General features: G+C 39.7%; 1 protein-coding gene across 1 annotated transcript; it reads left to right on the top strand.

The window, feature by feature from the left end:
• Positions 1 to 10,889: 10,889 nt before the first annotated feature.
• On the top strand, positions 10,890 to 11,405 carry ZCCHC13 (zinc finger CCHC-type containing 13). Its single transcript, XM_044235092.1, has one exon. It carries the CDS (start codon positions 10,890 to 10,892, stop codon positions 11,403 to 11,405), a length of 516 nt encoding a protein of 171 aa, XP_044091027.1.
• The last annotated feature ends 448 nt before the right edge of the window (positions 11,406 to 11,853 follow it).

The raw sequence follows: 11,853 nt of genomic DNA, 5'->3' as shown, positions 1-11,853 counted from the left end.
TCTCAAATATACAAGCGCGATCCCGCGCCTCCCCCAACCTCTCAAATACACATGCGCACCAAGCCCGTCCTCTCCTATGCCCAGCCCTCCCTCCTCCGTTTCTTATATATACTTGCCTGATGCATGTATATATATCGGTAAAGCTGTGCCCCACTACTCAAGGAGGGACACTACCAGCATTTCCTAATGGGGGGTCCGTGTGATACACTAGGGAAATGGAAACACTGCAGGTGACTGCAGGGAGCAAATCTCGACGGAATCCGCCCCGGCCCCCAGGGAGGAGCTGGAGGACCCTCAGTCTCCGTAATAAGACCCACTACCCAGAACAAAGGCAAAGAAAGCTCTCATAATTGGATAAGCCTACTCCTAAGGCCCATCCTTTAAATACACCTCTGCTACGTACGAGGAAGCCCAAATTTTTTAACAACGTTATGGAAAATACCGACGCTCATGTGCCTCAACCATGATTAGAGTAAAGGAGTCTGTAGCCTTTCACAATGGAAAGTACACGCTCAACATCCTTTTGTAGGTTTGAGACCGATGCTGTCCCCGACTTTTTCTTCTCGTGAACCGGTAGAATACACAGATTAAGGATCTCCCCGTCCCGCGTTCCCTCCGCCGCCCTCCATGTTCTTCTCCTACCTTCTGGCTGAATCGAGCGTCGTAGCACGAATTCTTAGTGCTGGCCGCCGGAAGAGAGGGTAGAGGGAGCAGCGGCACAGATTCCGCGGGTCTAGGGTGGCTCCACAGGCCAAGGTAGAACTGGACAGGCGAAAGAGAACCAGCGTCGCCTTAAGCCGCAGTGCTGATGCAAGTTAAAGGACTGCTTCTCCGGGATCGCCGCAGTAGGCTTCTGGCGCATGCGCTGAGTATGCCCTTTTCTCTCCACCCCCACCCATTACCGCCTGTCGGAGGTTAAACAGGCTGCCTTCACTTTTTCCTCAGGGCCGGGGTCCCTAGCCCATCCGGCTTCTTCCATGTTTTCTCCCCTTGGTCTTACCCTGGTCTTCTCAGAGTCCAATAATTTTTCCACGATAGTACTAGTCTACATTGGCACAAGAACTTGTCTGTTCTTTGTCACTTTTGAGGAATGAGGCAACGGGAAAACAGAGACTGGCAAGATGGTACACTATCAAACTCATGTTAGTAATGGCCTTAATTTCATTGCTAAAGGCTAATTAATTTGAATATGTGAACAAAATGGCTAAGAGATCAAGTAATGGGATTGTTTTGTTTATTGACTCCTTGATAAATTACTTGGGCAAAAAAAACTCTTGCAACAAAAATCCAACCAGGGGGCAAAAATGAGATACACTAAAGAATCCATCCAGTCTTTTGTATGGGTAATAGAAGATATCTGGTTAGAGAGCAAAGATGTGTCATTTTAGAGGACGTGTATGTTTTTAAGGAGGTCATAATTATAATTTAGGAGATATTTGTATCCGTCAGGATTCATGGTAAGGAGCAGAAAACCCACCTGTATTTTAGATGTAGGAAGGAGTTTAATATAAAAAATTACATGCCTACAAACTATTTGGAAGGAAAAGAGGAACAGGTTCTAGGTGGAGTCTCAAGGAATAACTCCCAGAAGAATATAGAACTAACCAACCAGAGTTCTGTTACCACCGCTGCTGCCACCAAAGTCCTGCAGGCACATTTCCCAGCCCCCTGCCCAGGCCCCTGCCTCCCCAGCAGCCACCACCCTTCAAAAAACCACCTAACAGAGAACATGGCTGAGACTTAAGATTCCTGAGGGGAAAAAAATGGGTCAGGTGACTGCTTTGCCCTGAGCCTGCCCACTCCCTACAAAATATACATTTCTGGCAGCTGGACATGGAGAAATAATATGAGGCCTTGCACTGGGGACCTGTCCTCTGGCTCGGGGCTTGAGAGTCCAGGGTTTGGGCTTCTGGGGTAAGGCTGCTCTTGGATGGGTGGGATGGGGGAAAGGATTGATCAGGTTTGAAATCCCTTCCCAATCCAAAATATCCCCATCTGGCTTGAGGAACCATGGAGTGAATCTCTGCATGGGCATCATTAAAGGTAGAGGTCCTGGTCTGGTGGGGGTTCTCTAGATGGAGGCTCCAAGCTGGTGTAAGTCATTTTCACTGTGTCTGTGTGTTCAAACCTGAGCCTTGGAAACACAGAACTGGACTTAGGGGTCTTGGTGGGAGGGGCTCGGATCAGAGATTCTTGGCCTAGAAGCCCTTAGGACAGGGTTTAGGAAATCCAGAATGTGGGATTACAGTGTTTCCACTGGGTCTGTGGCTCCAGTCTCAGATTGTGAGTGTGAACTCTAGGGCCCAGGAAAATGGGGTCCCCATTAGAATTGGGACCATGGATCCATGGTTCTGGCAGCCCCAACTAGGGCAGAATTTACAGATTACGTCTCAAAACAAACAAAAAACAAAAGTAAAAAACTGACCAGAATTGCTGGTACCTATGAGGCTCCAACTGCATCCATGAATTTAAGAGTACACCAAAGCCAAAGCCAAAGTGATGTCACCATCATAACTGATTATTGGCAAACAGTGCTGATGAATGAACATCAAAAGTATTTGTGTGACAAGTCTGCACAATTAATTTGTCAGGAATAGGCAAATGTAACTGGAAGATGTCACATTTGCTTTCCAAATCTTGAGGACTCGATTCTAATTGATAGATGTTATTTTATTTCCAGAATTATGGCTGCAAGTGAGTATAGAAAGTGGACTTTTTGACTTTCCAGCTTTTCAAACAAGAAGGATAATTAAACGAAGTTTGAATAAGCTAGTCCAGAGTACCCAGCTCAGTGATATATACAGCAAAGGTGGAGGGAGAGTATTCAATTGGGAGCTGGGAAATCTGGGATGTAGTCCTAGCTCGGTCACTGTTTTAATTTGATCTTGGGAAGATTACTTACTCTCTTGGGCCCAACAGAATTTATCTAGTAGTTATTGAAGAGAAAGATTTTAAGCAAGAGAGTGATGTGGTGAACTTTGCATTTTAGACAAATCACTTGGTCAAGAGATGATATAGACCTGCTTTAGAGTAGTTGTGGGTTAGAGAGAAATGTGACACCTTGGAGAAATATTTAAAATGTTAAAGCATTTTATAATGATAAAAAGGATGATTCATCAAGAAATTATAGCAACTAAAAACATATATACACCTAACAAAAGATCCCCAAAATGCTTAGGAAAAAAAAAGACAAAATTAAATAGATAAATGAATAATCCAACAATAATAGTTGGAAACTTAATATTCTATTCATGATAATGGATGCTGCAATATTCTATTCATGATAATGGATGCTGCAAGTGGACAGAAAATCAACAATGATATAGAAAGCTGGAACAATACTGTCAACCAAATTAATCTGACATCTAGAGACTGTTCCAACCAATAGCAGCAGAATAAAAATTCTTTTCAAGCCCTCATGAAACATTTTTCCAAGACAGACCATATGCTAGGCCATAAAACAAGCTTCAATAAGTGTAAAATGATTGAAATTATACAAAGTATGTTCTCCAATCATAATGGAATGAAATTATAAATGAATAACAAAAGGAAATTTGGGGAATTCACAAAAATGTGGAAATTAAATATTGCACTCCTGAATAACCAGTGGCTCAAAGAAGTAGTCACAAGGACAATTAATAAACATTTTGAAATAAATGGAGAAAAAAACACAACGTACCATAATTTATGGGATGCAGCTCAGAGGGAGTAGCAGTGGAGTATGGGAGTAGTGCGCAGAGGGAAGTATATAGCTGTAAATACCCATATAAAAAAAAAGAGAGATCTTGAATCAATAACCTAATCCTCCCCCTTAAGAAACTGAACAAAAAAGAGCAAACTAAGCTTAAAGCAAACAGGAGGAAGGAATAAAAATTATAGTGAAATAAAGAGTTTTTTAAAAAAAAAAAACCCGCTATGGAAAATCGACTAAGCCAAAAGTGACTTTTTGAAAGATCAGGAAAATTGAAAAAACCTTTAGCTGGACTGGCCAAAAAAAAGAGAGAAAAGACTCAAATTTCCAAAACCAGAGTGAAAGAGAATGCATCACTACTGAACTTATAGAAATAAAAGGAGTATAAATGACTACTATGAACAATGGTATGCCAATAAATTAGGTAACCTAGATGAATTAGACAAATTCCCAGAAAGACAAACTACCAAAGCTGCCTCAATAAGAAATAAAAAACCTGAATAGACCTACAACAAGTAAATAAACTAAATTAGTAATTTACAAACTTCCCACAAGAAAGACTCAGGCTAAGATGGCTTAAGTAGTGAAAATTTCCAAACATTTAAAAAAGAAATAGTATCGGGCTTCTGGGTGGCTCAGTGGGTTAAGCTGCTGCCTTCGGCTCAGGTCATGATCTCAGGGTCCTGGGATCGAGTCCCGCATCGGGCTCTCTGCTCAGCAGGGAGCCTGCTTTCCTCTCTCTCTCTCTCTGCCTGCCTCTCTGCCTACTTGTGATCTCTCTCTGTCAAATAAATAAAATCTTTAAAAAAATAAAATAAATAAAAAAGAAATAGTATCAATTCTTTACAAACTATTCCAAAGAGTAGAAGAGGTGGGAAGACCTCAAAAATCATTTTTTGAGATCAGTATTACTTTGAAATGACAACCAGAGATATCATCATCATCATAAAAGTGCAATAGCTCAACATTCTCTATCAATAAAGATGCAAAAACACTCAACAAATTACTAGAATGCCAAATCCAGCAGCATAAAAAGGATTACACATCTTGATCAAGCAGTATTTATCTGAGGAATGTAGGATTAGATGAACATATAAAAATAAATGTAATACACCATATTAATAGAATAAAGGACAAAACCATGTAGTCAACTCAATAGCCACAGAAGAATTTGACAAGATCCAGGGAACTTCTATGATTAAAAAAAATGCTTAATACACCAGGAATAGGAGGAAACTTCCTCAATCTGATAAAGGGGATCTACCAAAAGCCCACAGTTAACATCATACTTAATGGTAAGACTGAATGCTTTCCCCTTTAGGTCAAGAACAACACAATGATGTTCATTTTCACAACTTCTATTCAACCGGTCGTTCTAGCAAATGTGAAGAGTCAAGGTACACTCGAGATGCAGAAATAGCATTTGACAAAATTCAACACCCCTGCATGATAAGAACATTCAACAAAGTAGAACTTCTTCACCTGATAAAGAATATGTATGAAAAACCCATAGCTAACATCTTACTTAATGATCCTAAAGGCAAAGATTTCCCCCTAGATCAGGAACAAGACAAGGATGTTGACTTTCGCTATTTCTATTCAGCATTGTATTGAAAGTTCTACTCAGGGCAATTAGGCAAGAAAATGCCACCCAGATTGGAAAGGAAGAATTCAAACTATCTCCATAGTCTGACATAATCTTGTCTATAGAATCTTAAGGAATCAGCTAAGAAAAACTATTGGGACTAAAAATCAGTTCAATTCAGCAAGGTTGCAGAATAAAAGATCAGTATACAAAAACAATTGTATTTTTATATACTGGAATGAACAACCAAAAATGAAATTAGAAAAATAATTCCATTTATAATAGTATGAAAAAGAATGAAATACTTAGAAAAAAATTAGCAAAAGATAGGTGAGACTTACACACTGAAAACTACAAAACATTGTTGGGTGAAAATAAAAACCTAAATAAATGGAACAACATCCCGTGCTCATATATTGGATGATTTAAGATTGTTAATACTTTCCAAATCTATCCACAAGTTCCACAATATGTATTAAAATTTCCTTTTTTGCAGAAATTGACAAAGTGATACCTAATTTCATATGGAAATGCAAGAAACTCAGAATAGTCACAACATTTTGGAAAAGAAGAGAAAAGTACTACAGTAATGAAGACCTTATGATACTGGTATAAAGGTAGCCATATAGATATATGAAATAGAATTGAGGTGAGTATATGAGAAACTAAGAAAACAAAGAATGACAGTAACTAAATCCATGAGACAAAAAGCTGTGCAGGTAGTGAAAATTGAACAGAGTATTCATGGCTCAGCCAAAGTAGCATTTACATACTTATAATTATGTAAATGTTGGATAGCGACCCAACCAATAATAGGAGAAAAGTCAAGCAGTGGCAGGGGGTCGGGTTGAGGTGGAGAGTTTGAAATGTGCAAGTGTATCAGGAGGACCAAAAGTTGGTATAGGTAAGAGAGAGCTAAATGTTCATTCTCTGAAACAGAAAATCATAGATCAATTAAAAATCCAAAATTGAAACATCAAGAACTCATAAATATCATTTATAGTCATGACTCTTTAGATTGGTGTGTTCTGAACTGTGAGTTGCAATCATTTAATGTATTTGAGAGATGAATTTAATAGGTCACCACCAGCATTTATTACAAAATGAATGGAAAACGTCATAGCCAAATTATGGAAAGAGTCCAAATGTCCATTAACTGATGAATGGAAAAAGAAGATGTGAGATACATATGTATGTATGTATATATATATACATATATAAATATATAAATATTTCACATCCAGAAGACCACACACACACACACACAGTCACACACACACACACACACACACACTAATATTACTCAGCCATAAAGAAGAATGAAATCTTCCCATTTGCAGTGATGTAGATGGAGGTAGAAAGTATTATGCTAAGTGAAATAAGTCAGTTAGAGAAAGACAAAAACCAATGATTTCGCTCATATGTAGAATTTAAGAAACAGAACAGCTGAGCATAGAGGGGAAAAAGAGGCAAACCAGGAAAAAGACTCTTAACTATTCAGAACAAGCTGAGGGTTACTGGAGGGGAGGGGAGCAGAGGAGATTAAATAGGGGATGGGTATTAAGGAGGGCATTTGTGATGATGAAAACTTGGTGTTGCTTGTAAGTGATGAGTCACTAAATTCTACATCTGAAACTAATACTATATTGTGTGCTAACTAACTAGAAGTTAATAAGAACTTGAAAAAGAAAAGAAAAATAAAACTAGGGTGTTTGCCTGAAGGGGGAACAAAAAGATTTGCAAGGGCTCACAAATTCACAAACTCACCTCTCTTCAAAATTTCATGTTGTCTTCCCGTAATATTAAGTTGAATTAGATTTTCAGGATCTCAAGTTTCAGGAAAAACAGGGAAGGATATATTTCCTTATAGAAATAATTTGTTCTTCTGGGGCACCTGGGTGGTTCATTCGGTTAAGCATCTGCCTTTAGTTCAGGTTGTAACCTCAGGGTCCTGGGATTGAGTCCTGCTTTGGGCTCCCTGCTCACTGGGGAGCCTGGGTTCTCCCTCGACTCCCCACTTGTGCTCTCTCTTGCTATCTCTGTCTTTCTCAAATAAAGAAAATCTAAAAAAAAAAAAAAAAAAGAAATCATTTGCCCTTCTTTTTTTTTTTTTTTTAAGATTTTTTATTTATTTATTTGACAGAGAGAAATCACAAGTAGATGGAGAGGCAGGTAGAGAGAGAGAGGGAAGCAGGCTCCTTGACTGAGCAGAGAGCCCGATGCGGGACTCGATCCCAGGACCCTGAGATCACGACCTGAGCCAAAGGCAGCAGCCTAACCCACTGAGCCACCCAGGCGCCCCATCATTTGCCCTTCTAATTCAAAATGTATGCCATAGTGTCTAGTGTACTGTACATATTAGATGAATATTAATTTCCTCTTTCCCCTCGTCTTACCCAACAGTTCTAGGCTAGAAAATACAACTGGTGATATAATGTACTTAAGGTATATAGATATAGATATATAAATTTCATAGTTACTTCATCATTTTAAGTTCCATTTTGCCATATGCATCTTTTACACATTCTGGTGTATAACTTACATTATTATATGATCCTAATTTTTAGGTGGGTTCTATTTTAAATTTACTGGAAGTTTCTAAATTAAAAAAATTAATGGATAGAGAACTCATTAGATTTCCTAGTTGTATCACTTATGGTACTTTGTGTTTTATAAGAAATGTGTCCATTTTGTTAGGTTATCAAATTTATTGGTATGAGTAAATTGTTCTTTTAATACTTAAAAGAAAACATCAAAGGGCATTGCACACATTAAAGGTAAATATTTTCCTAAAATTTGTTTGAGTTATAACACACACACCTATATCATCTATCGTGATGTAAAATGCATATCTTACTTCATGTCTTAATTAAAACTGTTTGAAAATCAATAGTTTAAACTGTGGGCATGAATTACTTTAATACGGGTATAAACCTAAAGGGAAATATATGTGTGATAATTCATAAGTTTAATTTAATAAACACATATCAAATTTTGAACCACAGAGAGATTCTTTTGTCTTTTGAAACCCCATTTATGCAGCATCATTTAATTGTTAATGAATAAAACTCATTTCATTACTATATATATGGCAACTGCTCATGCTCTTTGGCTCTAAACATTTATTAATTTTTGAAAATATTTATCTTTGTCATTGCATTTATGGAACCAGTTGCAAACTCCAATTAAGACATATTGAAAATAAAAACCAAAGGCTACATATACTATTCTTATGTCTGTTTTACCAAATATATTTGTGTTGTGGGCCCGAGAAAAATTCATATGCAAAACACATAGTTAACTAGTAACTTAAAGAAAAATGTTTATTGTGAGTTTTAAAATTACCAATAACAGGGGCACCTGGGTGGCTCAGAGGGTTAAGCACCTACCTTCAGCTAGGGTCATGATCCCATTGGAAATTGAGTCCCTCATTGGAAAGCCTGCTTCTGCCTCTCCCTCTACTGTTCCACCTGCTTGTGCTCTCTCGCTTTCTCTGTCAAATAAATAAATAAAATTTAAAATAAAATAAAATAAAATAAAATAAAATTACCAATGACCTAAACCCTTTCAAAAGTTGCAAAGTACAGAGAAGGAAAATAAGGAGAAAAAAATTGTATTCAATCATGTAAATCCAAAATAGCTTTGGTTGATATTTCAGTGTCTAGTATTCCATACTTACTTGTATGTTTATATAAATGAACATGTCCATAAATCTTTATGCAGCTTATGTAAGATATAAGCAATTTGGAAAACAACAGAGAGGAAATGTGCCCAATATTTAAATTACAGTTTTGTAATTTATTTTCCAAGTGATAGTATTTTTTGTATTGAGTGCTTCCATCTTGTTATGTCTTATAACTTAAATGGTGGTGATTATGTTGAAAACTAGGATTCCCTCAATAAAATCTGCAAGACTGTAAGTATCACTGTGGCATTTCTTTTAAAGATTTTATTTATTTGACAGAGAGAGAAGAGGAGAGCACCACGTAGGGGGAGAGGCTGAGGGAGAAACAGATTCCCCCCTGAGCAGAGACCTGGACTCTGGGCTGGCTCCAGGAACTCTGTGAACATGACCTGAGCCAAAGCAAACCCTAAACCGTCTGAGCCACCCAGGTGCCCCTCACTGTGGCATTTTTTTTAAAGATTTTATTTATTTATTTGACAGAGAGAAATCACAAGTAGGCAGAGAGGCAGGCAGAGAGAGAGAGAGGGAAGCAGGCTCCCTGCTGAGCAGAGAGCCCGATGTGGGACTCGATCCCAGGACTCTGAGATCATGACCTGAGCCGAAGGCAGCGGCTTAACCCACTGAGCCACCCAGGGGCCCCTCACTGTGGCATTTTAAAGATTTTTTTTTCCTACCTTATGTGTCGTATATATATATATACGACACATAAGGTCATATATACATATATGTATATGACACATATACATACATATATATGACACATAAGGTATATAAATATATATGACACATAAGGTAGGAAAAAAATTTGTATTTTATTTTTTTAAAACAAAAAAGAAGGTTGGAACTAACTTACTATAGTTTCTTTCATTTACTGGATTAGCTACATCTCATACATATTTTTCCTACGTCCGTAGGGCATATGTAAAAATGTTCTCATCTACTAGATCACGAAGATCTAATTCTTAAGTGTAAGTAATCTTATAGGGTATATTTTCTGAAAAGGGAAGGATTCAAACAACCTTAAAGACCCACGTGTTTATTTTATTTTATTTTTTTTAAAGATTTTATTTATTTGACAGAGAGAAATCACAAGTAGGCAGAGAGGCAGGCAGAGAGAGAGAGGGGAGGAATCAGGCTCCCCGTGGAGCAGATAGCCCGATGCGGGGCTCGATCCCAGGACCGTGGGATCATGACCCAAGCCGAAGGCAGAGGCTTTAACCCACTGAGCCACCCAGGCGCCCCCCACGTGTTTATTTTTTTTAAAAAGACAGAAAACAGGGCGCCTGGCTGGCTCAGTTAGTTGAGTGACTGCCCTTGGCTCAGGTAATGATTTTGGACTGCCAGGATGGAGTCCCACAGCGGGCTTCCTGCTCAGCAGGGGGTCTGCTTCTCCTTCTGACCTTCTCCCTCTCATGCTTCCTCTCATATTCCTTCTCTCTCAAATAAATAAATAAATCTTTAAAAAAAAAGGCAGAAAACATCAACACTCAGCCATGCTTTTTTTAAAAAAGATTTTATTTATTTATTTGACAGAGATCACAAGTAGGCAGAGAAACAGGCAGAGAGAGAGGAGGAAGCAGGCTCCCTGCTGAGCAGAGAGCCCAATGCGGGACTCGATCCCAGGACCCTGGGATCATGACCTGAGCTGAAGGCAGAGGCTTTAACCCACTGAGCCACCCAGGTGCCCCTCAGCCATGCTTTTGACTTCCAGTATGGAAGGAAAGGGGGGGCAGGCAGGCTGGCGGGGTGGGGGGAAGGGCAGCTGGAACGTCTGTGACACACAACTGGGGCCGTGTGCAAACCTTCTGTGACGTTGTTGAGGTCCCTGGAGAAAAACGGCCACTTGTTTCTAAACCGCCGTAAGGGGAGTCGTGTCAGAGCCTCCGGGACAGTGGTGGGCCGGCTCACCCTAAGATCTCACCGCAGCCATGAGCAGTAACGAATGTTTCAAGTGTGGACGGTCTGGCCACTGGGCCCGGGGATGTCCTAGGGCAGGAGGGAGTCGAGGGCGCGGAGCCAGAGGTCGTGGTAGAGGTTCTCCGTGCAGTTCCACCAACCTGTCTGACATCTGCTACCGCTGTGGTGAGTCTGGCCATCATGCTAAGAACTGTGACCTTCTCGAGGACATCTGCTACAACTGTGGGAGAAGTGGCCACATCGCTAAAGACTGTATGGAGCCGAAGAGAGAGAGAGAGCAGTGCTGTTACACTTGTGGCCGACCGGGCCATCTGGCTCGTGACTGTGACCGTCAGGAAGAACCGAAGTGCTACTCTTGCGGTGAATATGGCCATATTCAGAAAGACTGTACCCAAGTCAAGTGCTACCGGTGTGGTGAGATCGGCCACGTGGCCATCAACTGCAGCAAAGCAAGCGAAGTCAACTGCTACCGCTGTGGCGAGTCCGGGCATTTGGCCCGGGAATGCCCCATTGAGGCTACTGCTTAGTTTTCCCCCTTTGTCCGCTCCCCCCCTTTTGCTGATTGATAATTGTATTATTTTCTCTGAAACTTCTTCACTGACCAAAAGTTGATAGATGGAGGCAAATCCCAGGCCAGTGAGCTTCATTTACCATGTTGAAGGAAGAAAGGGCTGGAAAAAAAAAAATCTCAAAAGAAGTTGTTCACTTTTAAATGTCATTAATGTGTTTCTGCGCCACTGGTGAATCTGATTATTGGACAGTCATTCTAGACCTTAGACAATTTTTGGTTCTTTGTACTTTGATTAAACATTTCATTAACTGCTACTGTGTGCCAGCCACCACTGGAGGAATTGGGGATATATCAGTGAACAAATCAGATCCATGTTGGGAACACAGGCCTAGAATCTATTAACAAATAACACACAGTGTCAGTGAAGATAAGTCGTTATAGAGAAAAAGAACACCAGGTAAAAG

Source organism: Neovison vison, chromosome X (genome assembly GCF_020171115.1).
Source record: "Neovison vison isolate M4711 chromosome X, ASM_NN_V1, whole genome shotgun sequence".
Classification (NCBI taxonomy): Eukaryota; Metazoa; Chordata; class Mammalia; order Carnivora; family Mustelidae; genus Neogale; species Neogale vison.
This window is presented reverse-complemented; position numbering and strand designations above follow the sequence as displayed.